This window comes from Pocillopora damicornis, chromosome 4 (genome assembly GCF_964200805.1).
Source record: "Pocillopora damicornis chromosome 4, jaPocDami1.2, whole genome shotgun sequence".
NCBI classification, from domain to species: Eukaryota; Metazoa; Cnidaria; class Anthozoa; order Scleractinia; family Pocilloporidae; genus Pocillopora; species Pocillopora damicornis.
In genome coordinates, this window is record NC_142673.1 from 11,143,170 (window position 1) to 11,163,250 (window position 20,081).

The 20,081-nt window shown below is 37.0% G+C and overlaps 1 protein-coding gene and 1 long non-coding RNA gene across 5 annotated transcripts; one reads left to right on the plus strand and one right to left on the minus strand.

The window, feature by feature from the left end:
• Positions 1-5,336: 5,336 nt before the first annotated feature.
• Positions 5,337-5,724, minus strand: LOC149046802 (uncharacterized). The gene is made up of 2 exons (XR_016185833.1): positions 5,588-5,724; positions 5,337-5,402 (listed from the first exon to the last, which is right to left on the minus strand). It is a non-coding gene; the product is annotated as an uncharacterized LOC149046802 (long non-coding RNA).
• A 726-nt stretch (positions 5,725-6,450) lies between these two features.
• Positions 6,451-17,477, plus strand: LOC113668494 (BLOC-1-related complex subunit 8 homolog). 4 transcript variants are annotated; one of them, XM_027184396.2, is made up of 9 exons: positions 6,451-6,719; positions 8,137-8,193; positions 11,302-11,414; positions 11,574-11,638; positions 13,969-14,014; positions 14,540-14,598; positions 15,185-15,251; positions 16,399-16,509; positions 16,978-17,477. In XM_027184396.2, exons 1-9 carry the CDS (start codon positions 6,647-6,649, stop codon positions 16,993-16,995), a joined length of 609 nt encoding a protein of 202 aa, XP_027040197.2. In that variant the 5' UTR covers positions 6,451-6,646; the 3' UTR covers positions 16,996-17,477. The 4 variants fall into 4 exon arrangements, with proteins under 4 accessions (XP_027040197.2, XP_027040198.2, XP_027040200.2 ...); XM_027184397.2 differs by having other exon boundaries at positions 16,399-16,488; XM_089203775.1 differs by having other exon boundaries at positions 6,582-6,719; positions 8,064-8,193.
• Positions 17,478-20,081: the final 2,604 nt, after the last annotated feature.

Below are 20,081 nucleotides of genomic sequence, written 5' to 3' on the forward strand. Positions count from 1 at the left end.
CCACACTAATCTTAAAAAAAATGACTACTTCTATCTCAAAGGTTAAACAGGTAACCAACTTCGTCAACTACCTAGTGAGCAAACGACCCTTTGAGGTGGAAGGTTTGCCAACCCAAGCAATTGAAGTTGAAGAATGGCTTGATGACCAATCATCATCACTAAAATCTGATCAACGGATGCACTGGGATCAACGAGATACACAAGCGATGGAAAGAGAGTTCCGTAGGTTTCGAAAATGTCCACCTAAACAACAACTAAGGCAGATGTTCACGGTGAATGCACGCCTAGCTGCAATCTGTAAAAAGGAGGGTTTCAGTCGGTGCTACGAGAAGGTAAAGAGCATTATGCGGAAGAAAAACAAGTAGTGACTCCAGCTACACGTCATAGTGAAAAATCACTGCTTCTCTGTAAATAACTTTGTTCGTGTTGCTTCCGTTCCCTTTACTAAGTTAGTTCAAGCCGTTGCGTGTCTTTGTTCATGTTGCTTTCGTTCCTGTTACTAAGTTAATTCAAGCCATTGCATGTCTGTAAATAAGTCTGTTCATATTGATTCCGTTCCTATTACTAAGTAAGCTCAAGACGTTGCGTTCCTGTAAATAAGTTCGTTCATGTTTCTTTGTCAGACGTTCCCCTGGCAACAATGAGTTGGGCTGGTTACCCGATGATACCCTCTGGTATTGTGAGAGTTTGTCAGGGATCAAACACAAGCTGGGGTAGCCAATCCCTGGGGAGTGCCCCACAAACTTTCACAGTCCCAGGTAATACTCTTGTCGTTTGAAACGGCAAGAGGGGGACCAGGAAACCACTTATCACAACAGTACAACCCAGTCCTGGTGTTATGACTATGGCCAAACTTATAAGCGTGCTTACTATGTTAAACTTCATTCAAATAAACTGAAATTTACCGCTCTAGCAGATTGATCAATTGTTAAACAGTGTGCTAGATTTCGAAGATACACCATAAAGTGTTCCAAAGTTACAGTGGTCCTTATGACTGGACCTCCCATTACTTGATCATGTTGCCAGTCAATCTGAAATACAAGATTAAAGTAGTCCAATCCAATTAATAAATTCTCCCTCTAAAAGTACACGTAAAACACAATAACTCCTCCAACTTTCAGCAAATTCGCCAATAATAAAACAAACCTAAGACAAAAAATCCCTCGATCTGAAGTAGGCAAGACAACACAGAGGGCCAGACAACAACAAGTGAGGGCACGACAACACACTATATGGGCAAGACAACAACGTGTGAGGGCACGACAACATTTAGACGACACACAAATGGGGGCAAGACAACAAAAGAGGGCAAGATAACATTTTTGTGGGGGGGACACAACACACAATGGGGGCAGAACAACGCGGGAAAATAGCCCTAACCCTAACCCTAACCCTAACCCTAACCCTAACCCTAACCCTAACCCTAACCCTAACCCTAACCCCAACCCTAACCTAAACCTTCTCTATCTATCCTGTAAGTGTACCAGTCGGCCTATCGTTTGTTTTTCAGTAAACTTTCAAGTAGTTACTGAAATTTACAAACACAATACCAAAAATCCTGCAATTGAATGCTTGTAGAAAGATATTAACGCCAACCCTAAGCATAACCTCACCCTAGCCTTAACCCTAATTCTAACACTAAACCCCGCTAACCCTAAGCATAATTTTACCCTAGCCCTAACCCTGATTGTAACACTAAACCCCTCTGACCCGAAGCAACCCAAACTCTAACCCTAACCAGGTAATGGGCCCTAACCCTATCCTCAACCCTGACTTAAACTCTTTACCATAGCTTAGGATTGGTTTGGGGTTTGGGTTAGGTTTAGGATAGCACAGAGTTAGAGTGAGCACAGGACGAAATGGCATGATTCCGTAATTCGGAAAAATGAAACTCTATGTTTCCGCATCATTCACTTCTTCCTTGGACCTGTTATGTTTCCGTTATGATTCCTGAACGGAAATATGACGACACGTTTCCGTTGCATTTCTGTTAACGGAATATTATCGTCGCCTGTTTCCGTTACGTTTCCTTGTACGGATTCAAACTTTTACCGTCAAGTAAAACATATATATATATAAAGTGCTGTACAGTTCTTACACCACGTTACCACGAAGACGTGATCGTTCGAGGACAACAAAGGCAAATTGACGTGCATTAGGTGTGTACGTTCGTAGGAATCATAAGAAGTTCTAGAAGCTTCGATGTTTTACACTGAGCTATGTGCATGTTAATTTTGGAACTGTTTCGAAACCTTACAAAATTGAATCTTTTAAACTTACTCTGTGCTTAGATTTTTAAGCAGCTGGATCATTTGAGCCAGTTTAGTCTCTCAAACCAGCAATACAATACTTGGTTTACTGGATAGTTTTAGGGTTAGGGTTAGGATTTTCAAGTAGGCACACGCAGTTGTGTGGATATTGTGGTACATGGAGTTTAGTAGAGTGTAGATTTTAGCAATATTTGCCAGTGTTGACACATTTATAGAATTATGGTTCCAAAGTGCGTGTCACTGTTGAGAACCCAAGAAAATCATGAGAAAGTCGCCGATGGATTAGCCATAAAAATAAGCCCAACTCTGAGTCAATGCCAAACCACAAGAAAGTTGTGAAACTCGCGCCAATGTAAAAAAAAAAAAAACAACTGAGGTTCGAAGTATGGGTCGATGCTGACATCCTATGAAAATCATGGGAAAGTCGAGGAGATTGGTCATGGTACCAACCAATGCCACTTTCCCATGAAAATCAAGAAAGCTGTGGAAACTAGCCAACATATGCTAGAATGACAATCTTCAATAAAATTCATATCTAATAAGGATGTGTGAAATGGCCAATATCGCTCTTGGCTGAGATACTGGTTTGCCGTGTTTTGGCAGTTATTTTGGCGAATATGGTTAAAATCAAATCTGTGTAAAAACAGTAAAATCAACGAATTATTGAGGTTCGTCAACATAGGGAGGATCCTCTTAGTCTAGAGAAAAACTATAGGCGTTAAATTAGTAAATTGATATATCTGGGCGGCATATCAAACAGCAACACTAAACTTCTCCTTTCTCACAGCTTTTTCCCCTTTAACATCTTTGTTCATTCCATTTTTTTTTACAGTAAAAACTCGTTTTGGAGGCATAAAGGTCTCTAAAGCAACGTTTCAAGATTTTATGGCGATCTTGTGAAAAATATGTAGTTCCAGCTAGTTTTGAGGGTTTTGGCAGCTATTTACACAAAAAGTGGGTAAAATCAGCCCAATTTGTTGTGTTTCTGACGGTTTTTACGCGTTTTTTCCCCATATTCTACTGAGAACACTGCGTTTTAGCTGGAATAAGTGTTTTCACATGGATTGTATCCCTATTTTGTTAAAGACATCGTATTTTTGAATGTAAAATAGGCTGATTTTTGCAAAAAAAAAAAAGTGTTTTTCAGTTCGAATTGAGCGCTTTTGTCAACTTTTGCGTAAAATTTGGCAAAAACTCGTGCGTTCTGCCGGATTTTGGTGTTTTTAGATAGATTTCATTGCAATTTTACGAAATACATGTAGTTTCAGCTAGTTTGCAGCGTTTTGGGCTCGAGACCGGCAAGAGTGATGGTAGACACTCTTAGCAGAGATAATTGTGCTAGCAAATATTAAGATTTCACCTGTAAAGTCAATAAATTAATTGAACACAAGAAAAAGGAAACTTGATAAAAAAAATTAGAATAATGGCGGGGAGAAAAGAGGGCTGCACTAAAGATTATGTACTTGTGTTCTTGAAGCTGAAAATTAACAAGGTTCCTGTAAATTAAGTTTACATGATAACCTAACAATTTGTGAAAATCACACAAATCCCAAGCTATATCCAGGGTTTTCGCTTAATAAAATCAACTCTTAAAACAAATTGGGATTTTACCTTGGTCCTTTTTTTTTACTTTTTATGTACATTATTAATGTATAAATAATGCTCCCCTGACTCTCCCCCAAATTTCCAGAACAAATGGAAACTCTTAAGAATGATCAAGCTTTACCTTATTATTAAAAATTTTTACATCTTGAATTATCAAGTTATCACAGAGGATTTCTTAGTACTTTAACCTGTTTAACACCCTAAAAGAAGTGCACATATATACTACACACAATCAGCCCAGTAAAAATGTGCCACAGCCGACAATTTGGCTGCCTGCCACAATATAGCTGCCGCTAACTTCACACTTTTCACACTTCCATTCAAGACAAGGTTCAGCCTCTGCTGCCCATTACTATCACCAGCTTGCCTTCCACTCAAAAACATTTCGACTGAGCTCATACATACATACATACATATGTGGGAGATTAGGTTACATGAGCGAACCTGCACTATTGAAAGAGATCAATGAATTATAATTCAAAGAAACATTGATAAATAAAATAAATCAATAGAAATGACAAAAATCAAACTAACAGCAGACAGTACTCTTTCAGCCTTCTGGACCTGAGCAGTGCAGTGATCTTCGATTAAGTGCTTAATTTGGACATAAAACCATGATTTTTGTCATTTCTATTGATTTATTTTATTTATCAATGTTTCTTTCTGTATTTTTCTTTTAATATTCCCACTCCAGCTGATGTATATTATTTGAATTACAAGTCTTATTAGCATGCAAAATCACCTACAGACAAGGCACACACTTTGTACCAAAATAGCTTTGCATCAAGTACATTATCTAGTACATCATTACCATCTTCAGGTATTTCTAATTTACTTGTGAAAATCACACAAATCATAAGCTATATACAGCATACAATCAGCAGCAAATTATTAGAAAGGAATGCAGTAAATTTTAATAAGAGTATTACTAAGTAGTTAAATAACAAATAGCCCAGTAAAAATGTGCCCGTTGCTGGGAATTTGGTTCTCAATAAAATTAGCTAAAATAGCCAATCTTGAGTTTTACTGCTCACTCAAAATGGGCTGGCAGCTTACAATTTGGCTGCCTACAATGACTAACTTAACCGCTAACTTCACACTTTTCAGACTGCTTTTCAGGAAGAGGTTTGGCCTCTGCTGCCTATAATTACTACAGCCAGCTTGTCTACTACTCAAAAACATTTTGACTGGGCTGTGCAAGTCTTACTAGCATATAAAAAGCACGTTTAGGTAGATTACAGCAAAGCAGACTTTGTACCAAATGCTCTGCATTAAGTACATCATTACCCTCTTCAAGTATTTCTAGTTTACTTGTGAAAATCCCACAAATCACAAGGTATATTACATTATTCATTCCAGTTGACAAAGCAGTCAAGGGTAATTTTTTCATAATAGGATGCAATGATCTTCAGTATCAAGATTATTTGGTACCTAAATAGTAAAATGTTCGAGAGAAGAAACAATCGTAAACATTTTTTATTTCTCATCAGCATGATTCGACTTCCAAAAATAATGGATAATGACCACCTAAAACAAAGAAGAAATAAATCAAATTTGTGATTTCACAGGCTTCAATACGAAACCAGTATGCATATATTTTATTTCCTACCACTTACAACAGAATCCTATGCGTGTATAACCATGTAGAACTATTTATTCGGTATCGAAATTACATCCCAAATGTCATGATATTTGACTGAAACTCAGCTTACCCATCTTTCGTTTAGACTTCGAAACTTGTTGCTTTTTACCACCGTTTCAATGTTTTCTTGTTGTTCAAAAGGTGGTAGTGCCATTGCAGACCGTGATTTTTTTTACTTGAGAACCAGATCACAACACCCAAGCCTTTTCACGCTAAAATATTAAACTACTGAGATTTCCTTAGCCGCCATTTTATCTTTCCCTGAATACTAGTTCCCAAGCTTCGAGCCCGAAGGTCTCAACATGCACCGAAATTATGCTATTGCTGGTTTTCACGTGACGTCACTAAATTTCAGACTTCAGAACTATTGATCCTCCTGAGATTTTACTTTCATGATGTATTAGAGCAGCTAAAAACTAATATTCAGACAAATTTTCACTCCAAATGGGTTCTTGGTTTAGTGATAGACTACTCTTGAATTTCTAAGCTTTTGCGTGACGTGGCCTTTACATGACGAGCGAGAGAGCTGTTATGTTGGTTTAAAAGGTGACTTATTTAGGGAAATTCAGCTATCTGAACAGTTCTTGTATTAGAATAAAGTATTATTGTTACGTTTATGAGTTCTTAGAGAGATAAATTCACGCTTTTGTAGCAAAACTCAGTGACAGATGTTTCTGCTGGTTTCCGGCCGCCATGTTGGTGCCCATCTAGGTGGGCACCAGCATGGCGGCTCCATACAAATCTCTATAAATTTGGGAAAAACGTTTCTCCTCATATCTTCCGTAAGAAAAATTGCTGTGACCTGAATCTTGGCGAGAGTCTTTACATATCTAGCTTCTTTCTATTTCCAGATTCTAGACTAAATCGATTGAACGGTTTTTATTTTTTATTTTGATCTATTTTGAATGGCGTGACACTGAAAACCAGCAATTCGTTATTTCAGGACCAATTTAGAAATAACGATAATCGTTATTTTGGTGTCGAGATCATGCTGACGAGCGACACAATTCCACGTACAAGGCCTCTCCCGGCCGTGAGAACTTTTGGGCTCTGGGGACGAAATGTTTTTAAACACGTTCGGGCCTACTTATGGTAGCAATTCGGTGATTAAAAGAGACGTGGAAACTATATGGCGGGTATAAGTGAAATTTATACTACGAAAGCGATGTTAGATAGTCAGATGATGCACATTGGGAAACAAGGCAAGTGAACGGGCAGTATGCAGTTTACAGCTAAATTAGAGCTCAATTCCCTGAACAGTAAATGTAATGGCGAAATTTGGTAGAACCACTTATCTCAGAGAGTATGATTTTTAAAGGCTTTTAGAAAGTAAGAAGATCGACTGAAAATATCCAGAAATAGGAAAGCATTACTGGTCTAGGAAGATGACAAGCATTGTTCAATATTTTACATGACGGCAAACACTTTTTACCAGTAGTATTGCGATAGTTCATAGCATGCCCTGTCGGGGTATTTAGGAATATATATGGACGCGATTAATTTCAAAATTGTAAATTAGGAGCTGGTACCATTACCAGTCATAATCCATCAAATAATTTCTCAAGGAATTTCTTGAGGAAAACTGTGAACTTCAAGGAACAGATAATGCCCAAGGACAAATATACAAGGATATTTTTGGGCAAAATAGAGGCTATTGTGTTTATTATCCTTCCATTAATTTGAAACAGGCGCAAAAAAATGTTTACGAATAACTTACTGTTTGCTGCATGGGATTTTTCCTTTTGTGTGTTCTTTGGTACCACTTTATGAACAAACAATTATTTCCCTTCTGTAACAACCATAAAATGCTCTCTCATCATGAATTGAATTTTAAACTAAGACTTATCACACTGGACGTAAGGTTTGGAAATTGTGGAATATCACTTAGGTGACGTCCTTAGATATCCCCCAGTTTTAGCTGAGGAATGTTTGGTCAGCTGATCTGTTTAGATCAATAATGAGCAAGCAAAGATATAAGATGGATCATAACTAAGGATATACCCCAATATTCCCCAATTTTCAATCATTATGTCTTCTACAGTAATTTAGTCCAAGATGACAGATCATTTCACTATTTTTACAGAGGAATGGACATGTTTATTTGTTAATTCATACCAGAGATCAATGAAAGGTAAACATCCCATGCAGAAAAAAGTAAACTGTTTATTAACATCTTCCCCCTGCATTGGAGAAAATATTTGAAGGATAGTAAACCATAACCCCCATGTAGCACAAGAATATTTGTCCTAGGCCATTATTTGTTCCTTGAAGCTCACAGTTTTCTCAAGCTTTGCTCTTCAAAAACTGTCTTCATCTTGGAGCAAAATAATGTCTGTAGACAAACATCCATTTATATTTTATTGCCAAATGGAGGCTGTTACTGTTTTTCAATGTTTTTATTGTCATTATAGTGGTGAGAAACCTCAAATGAAGTAAGCTTACAAAAATTATTAAATTAATTGCCTCTTCCTCTGTTTTAAATTGCTGTTTTACTGCAAAACTAAATTGCCATCTCTTTAATTAATTGTCTCGTGATGATGGTCTAGGAATAATATTGTGAAATCTTGAAGGACTGCATGTGACAGCTTCTGTTTGGAAATGCATAGTGTTATTTTTCAGTTGACATGGGTACTTTGGAGTTGAGCAACCAAGACACAGAGTACAAATTAAGGAGAGGTATGTCAGCTTCTAAGGGTTAGCTCATTGTTTTTGGATATTATGCAATCAAAGGTTCTAAAGCAGAATTAGAAACCAAGAAATTTGTTTCTTGAAGTGAGATTCCTCTCTATAACTTCATGTCTCGATTTGATTCATAATTCTGCAATTTCTAATGTTAAAAAGCCAAGTTAATGCACTTTGATACAGTAAATGTGTCACACTGCATGATTTTATTGACTTGATTCAAGGGGGGACAGGGGCAATAATAAAGGAAAACAGATTTTTACTGGCTCAAGTAGTGGTGTGGAGTTCTAATTCATTAAAAGCTGAGTACAAGGAGAACTCAGAGTGAAGAAGCAACATGCAGATAAAGCATATAAATGAAAAGGAAACATCTTGCATGATTTTTCTATGTCCCCTTGACTATGGTAGTTTCCAATTTCTACATGGCATGACTGTGATAGAAAAGAGCTTTCAAATGTATTTGAAAATTGAGTATGATGAAAACCTTGAAAACTTTGAGACACCTCTCTTTTCATGAACTGTCAGTAAAAAAGTCAGAGTTGGCTTTTGGACTGGTGGCTTTGGAAGGAGATTAAAGGTGTCACTGAAAGTGCTGTAGCTTATACACCAGCTTCTTACTTGGATAACTTACATGTGTGTAGCATAAATGCATTATTGACCAAGGGTGAGGTCAAGATGTTTCGGTATTGGCCAAGTTCTTTTTATGCGTTTTACAAACCTCAACTTCTTCTCAGCTATTAAAACAGTAAAAAAAGCATGAGGCTTTTATGCAGTTATTTTGACTGAACAAGCTCAGTCAATAAAGGCTATAGCTAAAAGATCATTGCTTTATTAAGAATCAAGCCTTGTTTATTTTGAAGGATGCAAAGAAAAGCCAACTGGTTTTGCAATAAACCCATTGGAGTTGTTTATGAGTCCTTTGTCTTGACTGTCCTTTACCAATTTCTCCAAATCTATTGTCAACATTTTTTAAGAATTACAAACTTTGCGTGTCTGCTCCAAGTAAGTTTTTGTTTCTTGCGGGTGATCAAAGCAAGCACTCCTGATTGGGCAAGATAAGCCCATTGGTTGGCCAATAAAAATGCAGTGGCTAAATGTTAAGGCAGCACCAGGATGCAGCCTAGGGATTGGCCCATTAGAGGGTAGATCACTGGCACTGGCTTGTTGAGTTGCAGCTTCATAATAGTTTATTAAATCTGACATTTTATTAACAAAATGTCAACTAAATTTCTTTTTTTTCTGTTGCTGGAACTCTTGTTATGGAGTAAACGTATCATTAAGGAGAACCTTTGTTTATAAATGCCTTGTATACTGAGGGAACTGATACCCTCTCTAGTGTAAGACATTTTGTAATTAGCTAATATGACACAGGTTGGCATGCATAGAAGTTTACATTTTGAGTAAGAAGACAAATATACATAACAATATCAAACATAATACAAACGAACAGGAATTTTCAAGTTTAATCTAGATACAGCCTTACCTGTACTTTTTTACAGGTATGTGGATGTTGTTCCTATCTGCAATGAACCATTCATTCTGCTAATTTGCTGAATTTAATTCCAAAGCTAATCTGAAATAGATTTACCAAGAGTGGGCACACATGTGCACAGATTCTTCTTGATATTGATTTATATTTGTATTGGTTTACAAGACTTAAAAGATTTTTAAACTATAAGAAATGAAATGAGGTAGAGCTGAGAAGATAGCCTAACTGGCCTTAATATGTCCCTTGCATTGATTAGCCATGGACGTTTGCATGCAGTTTTTTGAAACTGAGATTGATTAGAAATATATGTATTTTTAGTAGAATTTCAGTCCAAACCTGAACTTTTTTAGCAGCGCGTTATAAATTTCCAATTAAAACTTATGTCATGTAAGGTGAGCGCACACAACGCTACACGATCTCACAAAGAGCACAAATTGTGAATCAAATAAGTCCTGATTCTGCTCTAAGCTTTCATAAGTGAAACGATTGTCCAAGCACCAAAAGTTTTTTTAAACCATAATTTAAAAGACAGTTCATAGCCTAGAAAAAAAATTATTTACGTGCCTCCACTTTCTCCATTTTTAAGGCTTCATTTTAAATTCAGAGTCGGAACTACTTTGCATTTACCTTTCTTCAGCCGTAAATGTAACGCATTTGAAATTCTGAAGGTGTTGAACTCTTGTGAATTTTCATGATCACTCATGGTAGCGTGTTAGTTTATGTAACCGTGTAAGTTGATAGGGGTCTGCCTGAGAAAGATGTCATCAAAGATGGCAGACGAAATACTTAAGTGTAGTGCAACTGCTGTCTCCGTTTATCTAGCTTTCATGACGCAATTCTGCAGTAGCAGTTCTGTAGTAGTCCTATGTTCTGGCGATAACCTCGGCGAGTAACTCCTGAAGTGCTGCTGGAGCTAAGTTCCTCCAGAGTGATGTCGCCAAGAAATTCTACCCCGATTGTCTTTGGACTTTCTCCTCTGGAAAGCGTGTACCAGAGGTTTGAATAATAGCTATTTGTTGGTGGGGTTTTCCCTTTTATCAACGGTTTTTTCGTTGAGTTGGTAGTTTATTGTATGTAAATGCTTTGTCTCTTGTGTTTTCTTTGATGGGTGGGTCAAAAAAGAGGCAAAGAAGAGTTCGGGGTTCGTCCTTCATCTTCATTGACGGACATCAACTTCATCGAGTTGTGGTAATTCAGGGTGAGCAGATACAACTGCAGCCCCTGTGAGGCTGATTTTAGGTCTTTATTCAGGTAGTTTCTAACTCCCTGGGATGTTCCGGAAAAAATGAATTAAGTGTCTTAGATTCTTCTATTTACACGGGTTAGGGTGAATTTTCTTCTCATTTCAAATTTTTTGTCGAGAAGTCAATTAAACAATGCGAAAAATTTCTGTCTAATATTTGTCAGCCGTCTGACAAATCAAAAGATGGCAACTGCCCTAACAGAGGTTACTTTTGGATATCCTAATCTTTTGAACAAAAGACATGGCCCGCGGCGCGACCAGTTAAATTCACTTTGCTTAAATCTCGTATCGAGTTTGTTATACCTCACCTGCATCCGCGTACAGATACTGCATGCTACTATGTAATGTGCTTGCTATGTATATCATTCAGTTACAGAAAAGTTCCTTGAAAACATTCACATGATGTTAAATGAACCGTCCGTTGGGCTTTACAGAGTACAAGAGCATGTTAGAAGATCTTTGCCGCAGCTTGTTGATAAGAAGGTGTGTGTACAACTATTACGTAACTCAATGCGTGTCTTTGTTAGAATGGTGTATCGTGGGAATTGTAATTGCCATGAATGCTTTCCTTAATGTTACAGTGTCAGTGTGTACAATACAATATAGTCGCTATATTGAATTACAATTTCTTTCATTGCATAGATTGAGATGCAAAGCCTACAAAGGAAAGTGCAAGGAATATCTTATGATACTGACTATTCACTCAAGTATGTCCTTATGTTAAAGGTTTTCATAATGTCACGGTATAGTTTAACCGACAGAAAGAACACTTCAATCCTACCTACTCAAATACGTAATTAAACAACTTGTAATATAAGGAGCGAATTCTAAAAGCAGTACACTAATTACATAAAGTGAATAAAGACTTAATGTCGGATATGCTTTCTCGACATCAGAACTGGTACATTCAAAAGGATTTGTGTCTGGTTCACTCAAAATTTCTTACTGCAATCGAAGCAATGATCGCTGTGTGCTATATGAGTCTACTATTCGAATAAACGCCGCACAGGGTCATTATAAATAACTTGAGAGGAACAGAAACGCGCAATTTGGAGTTAGCAGACTTAAAATTTAAGCTTTTTGAACCGGTTATCAGATTTGTATTGATCAGAATTATGATTTAACTGAGGATTTGTGGCACGCGCAGCATAGTCCCATACCTTGATAAAAGTCCGTCCTTCTTGTAATATGAATGTCATCGAGTGGTATGGTAACTCTTAGCTCGTATGTTTGTCACTAAAATTTGACGCTCCTATCGATTGCGCTACATGTTGGGGAGTGGACAATTTAATGATAATTATTATACGTTCAACTCGCTGTCTCTTTTCTGATCGGCCGAAAGTGTACAATGAATTTTCGAAATTAGCCCCCGGCTGGGACGTCATCTAGCTGCAGATTACACAATAATAATGTCAAGGATACTCAAGATCTCGGTTAGTCATGTCATGTACGACCGCGGTGCATGATTTTTAAGGGTAATCATGTCAAGTTTGCGCGCTTTTTGTTGCTTGCCGATTTGTATATTTTTACACGTTTGGAAACAAATTATCAGTATCACTTACTGTCGTGACCATTTTTTTTTCGTTCAAGGTATGACAAAACTATTACTAGATTCGGTGTAAGACTAGAATAATCTAAAAACTAAAATGGCTCAATCATTATAGATACGATAAGACTAAAATACTATTTAAAATTAACAGACATTAGGGAAACGCTAATTTAAAATAATGGGTCTTAAGCAAACATTTGAAATTGACCGGCAACAGTAGTGTTGGAAGTGAGTTCCAAACTTTGGAGCAGCCATGCTAAAAGAGCGATCGCCAAGTGTAGCATAGGACTTACGTAATGGATTATTTGAGGAAATTTAATTGGGGGATCGCAAAGAATAACTTGTGCCATGATTAATAGAGATAAAATCAGTTATGTAGGACGGTGCCAAACCAAATATAGCTTTCTATGTTAAAGTGCTATTTTCAAACTTATCGTTAAGCGAGTGGGTAGCCAATGAAGCTTTATAAGCAGCGGGGTAATGTAACCATATATCACATGTTGGCAAAAGTTTATTTTGGAGGGGTAGTGTGGGAAACTTACTATTCTCCCAAGCCCAAGTCCCCATTCAAAATAGTACAAGAGATATCATGCGTCAGAGATAGTTTACAGATCGCACGAACACCGGCACCATTTTCATTTGCTGGCGACTAATACTTCCACATTGAATATCGCAAGAAGGAATGTATCTTTCCAAGGTAGTAACACCATGCAAAGGTATTGACAAGGATTTACATGTTATAAGGGCAAAGAAAACTGAAAGAAACCACCAAGCGAATCAAAAAGTAAACAAAAACACAAGGCGGATACTCTCAGTAATGAAATGAAAGTCAGAAAGAACTTAAAATAACTAAATAAGGTAAAATATATATGAGGCCAAACAACACGAAATAAATAAAAACACGATGGTCCGAGATACAAAAATATTCACAGCACATACAAAAGAAACGCTAAGTAAGAAACCCAATTAAAGATTAAAGTGAAAAAATTGATATATAAAACTTGAAGCATCAAAGAAAGTCACACAAAGCATGAGCACTGCCATTATATCATATAGAGATAATCGACAGTAGAACATGAATACTGGATAAATCAACTTAAAATAGTAGATCAATCGCTTAAGACTACTTCCATTGCGTAGCAAAGATAAAATCATTGTAATCCGAAATGAAGCACCAATAAGTGCTGAATAAATCTATTTACATATTCTTTATATTTGCTAGGATAGGTGGACTTTACGTTTTTCTCAAGTGAATTCCCATGATACTTTTTTCCCTTAAAAACGTGTATCAAGTATATCATGGTTCGTTCGTGCAAGAGGCTAGTGTTACGATCAATTTGCTCCATTTCTGGTTATATAGCTATGTGTGTGAACTACTTAGCTAAAAAGGGTATCAAAATATGAAGGCTTAACATGTGTTTAGAAAAAATTCCTTATGGTTGAGTTAGAAAGGTGTTTTAAGTATTACATTTGTCGTTTGTCTCGTAGGACTGTGCAGTCTATGCAAAACATTTCCCACTTCACAATCATACAGGTATGAATATCCCGCTGAGAGTACCAACATTTATGAATATCAATACGCATTAACTCTCTTGTTGTTGCTGTTCCAAATATCATTATTTTCCATCGCCTGAAAAGATTAAGTCTTGTCATAAACATAAGTGATGTATTCTTAAAGTCCCTTGTTTCAAAAAGTTGTGCAAGAGATTTGTTTTCAATTACTGCTATGATGTTCGTCGTCTCAAGCATCGACATTGTTAATTGATATATCCTGTCTCAAGAGGTGGTTGGCACAAGGCGTTGAAAAAATATTCAAAATCATATTCGAATAACATAGCAGAGGAAGCCTATCTCTGAACAATATTGTACTGCATTTGAAAATTCAGTAGGTACAGAGTAACTGAAGTAAACTACGTATTCCCTATTTCAAATTGTGGTAAATAGGGTTTTTCAAGAATTTTGGAGAGCACTGGAGTGACTTATTCATCCTATCCTATCCTTGCTGTACCGTCATAAAATCGTATATGATTAAATGAACTTCTATGTTTTGCATTTCCAGGAGTGCCTTAAGAGTGCCATTGCTTCGAAAAAGAACCTAGACTTCAAAAAAGTAGAGAGGTAGAGCACAATTTGATGAATTCCTTCTATGTATCTGTGGAGTTATTGAAGGCTCATCAAGGCGAATGTCGTGGATGTGTACGGTATTCTGTATTTAGCGTTTTCTCCTTTTTCTTTTAAGTTACCACCGGCTGCTCTATTTCAGAAAATTATTTATTGTTGCTCCAATGCCATGGCTTGTACTCTTCACGTTCTTCAAAATAAATGCTTCTAAGAATACTGATTTTAAAGAATCAGTAGCTTTTAATCACGCTGAAATGGGCTGATGACTGAGTGCAAGTGGACCTAAAATGTACACATCTAGAGATGACTAATTCCATATGTCTGTCATTTCATAATTGCTTTATAAAAATACCATCAAACGATTTTCCCGGTTAATTCCTATCAGAGCCTATCGTAAGGTATAGCAGTCCCTTTTTTTTCTTAACTTTCCAAGATTTTTGTTTTTTGCTTGCCGGGCTACGATGGAATAGACAAACTGCTGAAACTGTAGTTAGGTGCTTGAAATGGTGCTTTTGTTTCCCTGACATCGAAATGTTTCCTCAGACTCTCGTTTAACGAGACACATTTTCAATGTCCTAAACAGGAAAGACCAACACCCTGATGCCACAGCGGATTCCGATGATGAACCAGAGGTTCTTGAATCTGTCCAGGTGGGAATTGTTGGTAATATTCTTCTTAATTAAGTTGTTCTTCCAAAGGCTTAGAAAAACGGCCAGTCAACCGATAGCATCGACAATTTTGGTTCGTCTGTCAGGTTGAATGGTTGAGTGTGTCACAAAGACGAAGTTTACATGCAAGGAGAAGGACCCATTTCGCTAAAGCTAGCGTTATTCTGCTGTCTCCGGTGTAACCTCAAGATGGAGTCTGAGTAACTGCGGAGATAATATTGTTTTGTTTTGTTTTGTTTGTTTGTTTGTTTGTTTGTTTGTTTTTTATAATGGAATAAAATCAGGTATTATGAGTGGTCCTGCAGATCCGTGGTCCTCTCAGTGATGAACAATAAAAATATATTGCGGTGGAAGAATTGCTCCCACATCAGTGCTGCCCAATCTTTTACAATTCATCACATTCAAGTTATCTTTTCAAGCCTCCGAATAACCTCTCATTGACTCTGCTTCACGGGCGAGCAAGAATGAAATCAAATATTGGCAACATACTAATGATCATATTTGACAAACCGCAAGGGCTGCAGCTAAGTAGAAACCCTGCTAAATCTCAGGAATTCTTTATTTCACTTCTGAAGCTTCAGACAAACAAAGACATGTAGCGTTCGTGAGAACTGACTTTGTTCAGAAGAGTATCGATTAGTGAGGCATTCGGCGTATTGCCTCCTTTTCATTCTGCCTCGAACAACGACGCACCAGAAAGGATGTTAAGAACGAAAGAGTGATTATAGGTAAAAAGGTCGTCTCTATTAAATGGAAAAACATACGAGAGGAGCTAAAAAGAACAGGTCTGCACCAGGACTACGGTGGACTGTGCGTGAGTGACAGAGACTTCGATTAGAGCCTACCAAGGTGAACATGGATTCCGAGACTTGACGGAAATACAACCTAAATTTGAATTTGAATTTTGTCAGATGGCCTCAAGACACCGTTTCCTGAACCAAACGAAAACTGTGCCTTGGAAAATGTGGGAATTTTTTCTGAACCCTTGAAAACAATATCTTCCGGGGATGCAAGTGCCCAGTACCCAATAGCTATTCGCACTTTTTACGCTGTTCCATCGGTGCGCATTCCACGAAGCATGCCCGCTACGCCCATAATGCTAACTAATGGAATATATTTCTCTCGTTAGGGGTTCATCTGCCCAAATTGTATGGAGGCGTGGAGAAACGAAGAGGAGCTCCTCCAGCATTGGCAGTCAGCACATGGCAACCTCTCCGATGTAGTGGGATTTTGCTCATTTGTACGTTTCATTAAGTATTAACGAATAGATCCTATGGGACCTTTCTATCTATAGTGCTTTTGGACATGTATAATATTGGTGAAAGACATTAATCCTTAACAATCCTTGATTAACAATCGAGGTTTGCATGAAATATTAGCAATCTTGTCTAAGTAGTGGGAAGAAGTAAGGTGTGATTAAAAATTGCCCGTTCAATGTAAAGTAGGTCTCAAACAGAAAAAAATTGTTTGAAAATAAAACGTACGAGCTTTATTCTCATTAATGATTAATTAAAAGTGTAAAGCAAAACATATTCGTCAAACCACGGTTATGTTCCAAAAGGTTACCAAGTATTACATTTAGATTTTATGGCAAACAAAATTACTGTGATGCGTTAATGATATTCGAAAGCATTACGTATAAGATCATTTATCTCTTGGTTTTCAATAAGTACATGTCTATTTCTCATTCGACTTTTATGTTTTTCAGGGAAACTCCAAGGAATGAAACGGCACCTTCACAGTCCAAGTTTACCTTTGAAATCGAACAAGAACGATGGAAGGAGAAATGGAAGCATCACAGATTTTGCTACCCTCTGAGACTGCGGAACGTTGCACGGAGGAAAGCCCTTTGAAAATAATTGGCATTCATGCTAACCACACATCCGTGATACCTCCAAACCCGCAGCTAGCCGCCACAATGCAGATTTACTCGTGAAACCAGGATCTGTTAAATTCTCTCATTTGTTCGTTAACAATCTTCTCTCTTATTTTCTCATCTTTTTTTCCTTTGGGGATAAACGATCACATCAAGAATAATCATTTCTGTAGTAGCGATGATCACTCGGTGAGGCTAAACTCATCCACGGTAATAGAAGCGGTTGATACATTTTCCATCGTTGCTGCTAATGTAGATCATCTGTAGAACAGACAATTTGATGTCGCATGTAACGAAAAAAAAATAAAATGCAATAGGGTACTCTAGCAAAACTTGTAATCCAAGTACTTTTGTTAACGATGGCCCACGTGCAGTTCACGACTGTTGCAGACAACTAGTTCGCTTCCGCTTGTTCATTTGAGCCATGAGAAACATTTTTTAATTTGCAGAACTGTTCGGTGGATAATGCTGAAAGTTAAACCCTTTGAGGAAATCCAGATTAGTTCATATTCCTAATTTCTAAAAGTTTTTTAAGTCAAAAGAAGTATTCCGGAGTCCAAGTACAGCTACAATGGTCCTCTACTTGGATGGATGACCGAAGAAAGTCCCTCTTTTTTGCTAAATTAATTCAAAATGTAGTTTTAAGTCCTTTTACCCCACTGAGTGCGGCTGGCCGCGACCTCCTCGAGATCTAGAAAGCTTCATTTCAAGTCTGCAAATAAAGTTGTTCTATAACTTGTTTTTCCATTCACATTAATTATTTCCCTTGATCTTAAATCAACGAAAAATTTCGAAACTTATCCAAATGAAAGTAAAATCTGTATTTAACTATAGTTGAAAACCGCCCAGGAGGGTTTTCGTTTAACTCAGAAAATATTACAACCGCATTTCTCTTTGGCATCAAATCCATGTCATTTAAGAATTTTTTAATTTTATAATTAACGTGATTCGTCCAGTTATATCACAAATAAAGACGTATTAACATTTTTTAATTTAACAAACTCCAGATTTTAAACGAACATGATCAAATCCGTGTTATTCGATACCCTTATTCAAATCCATGTTATTTAGAATGCGTAAACGACGACCTTACGGTCGTAATGGGCGTTTAAACACGCCAGAATCAATTTGTTCTTCTGGTTGCCGTCCGCGGCTCAAAAACGTAGGTCAGGTTTTGAATCAACTGATGCAACACCTTTCCTCTTTCCCATCAGTTTTGCTTGACGACCATTTTTAAGGTTCATAAGGCCATGTGATTGAGTCAATTGAAAGGGAGTCTTTGGTAAATACAGCAGTTCAGATAACCATCATAGAAGTTGTGTAATGAAAGGCTAAAATTAACATTGACTGACTGTACGACAGCAAATTGTTTGAAACCAGGGTTCGCCGAATGAATATGAATCACACCAAAAGTGAAGACACTAATCAAGGTTAAGGCTTGCAATTCCCATACAGGTTTGACATGAATTTAAAAATTTTTTTTTCACTTTACTCTAGTTAAATATAAGAAAAATGTACGTGATTTTGACTATTTCATAAAGTTTGAATCAAACTAAAATGCAATGCTGTGTATTCATAATAATGTGGGGGAATATGATAATGAAAATATAGATAATAACAATTTGATGGTTGCATGTGTAGGGATAATTACTGATGCGAGAAAAAATCTTTCTGAGTTAATGTTTCCTCACAGTTATATAGCGGTAACTTCATTTTCATACCAGACGATTTTGAAAAATTGCGGCTCATTTAAACAACCTAATGGACTGTCAATTAAAATCCAGTCACTCCCGGCAGTCCAACTTCTAAGGATTGAGTAGGACACCATATTCACATAATTACTTTGAATTATCCTCGATATCTTGGAGTCTTTCTTAGAGCTATCTTCATTCAAAAGACCATCAGGCGTCATGAGCTGAAAGTAGGATCGAGAGGCTACTCATCGGCTCCTGACCATAGATCATTAGGCCAGTTGCTTTGTAAAATACAAACCATAACGTCAGTTTTCCGTGCAAGAAAGGGAAAATTCATTTTGAAATTGAAATAAGTCTTATGTTACGCAAACTGACAAAATATTTTGCAGAAGGACCTCGTAATATGCGCGACACAATATTCTTGAAAGTTATGAGTGGTTCTTTTACTTCTGTAAATCTTAAAAAAATTATTTAAAAATAACAATCTACCTAGTTTAATAGTGTTTTTTCGTCGATGTATTATTTCTTGCGATTTCTTGGGAAATTTCGGGTTTAGAACACAGCAGAAGGATCCTCTGAGTAAATTAGTTTACGTCGCACATCATCATAAGATTAGGGTTAACACATTTTTTAATTTCAAGTGATTACACTTAAAGTAATATTAATAGGAACACTTTCTAAAGGAACAATAAAAAAAGTATTTTGGATTAACATGATTTTTTTAATATTTAACCTGACTTGTAGTGGTCTTTTAGTGGTCTGAATAAAAATGTCGTGGATCGTTAGACTTTTGAGCTGAGTCGACATTAGAAGTTGCATATTTGCAGTGCAGGGAAAGTAGGTATCATACTGAAAAAATATTGTTCAGTGTCCAAATAGTTAAAAAAGGAAAACTCACGTGATTTGCTTTCATAAGGGATCGATCTAAATATGCCAAGCAAAAATTCCTTCAAGAAGAGTCATTATGTCGGTTCCAAATAAACCCGTGAAGTGAGGGATAAATGACAGTAAATATATGAAAATCAGATAAGTGACCTACTCCCAGTTGGCTTGTATTCACAGTTGGCAAGCACTGCACCGGTATCGCAAAGGTCATGGGTTCAAATTCCATACGGGCCTGAAACTTTTCCAGGCCTTATTTTCAGTGCTGCTGAAGTAGTGTTCGTTACTCGGCGAGGATCGCCTCCATATTAGCTACTTTGTCCGATTTTATAATTTTCATATATTTACAGTCATTTATCG

Coding starts and splice junctions, on each gene's coding strand:
- LOC113668494 (XM_027184396.2), top strand. CDS start 6,647: ATGGCGGGTATAAGTGAAATTTATACTACGAAAGCGATGTTAGATAGT. Junction 14,015..14,539: donor CCCACTTCACAATCATACAG/GTATGAATATCC, acceptor TTGCATTTCCAG/GAGTGCCTTAAGAGTGCCAT. Junction 14,599..15,184: donor GACTTCAAAAAAGTAGAGAG/GTAGAGCACAAT, acceptor TGTCCTAAACAG/GAAAGACCAACACCCTGATG.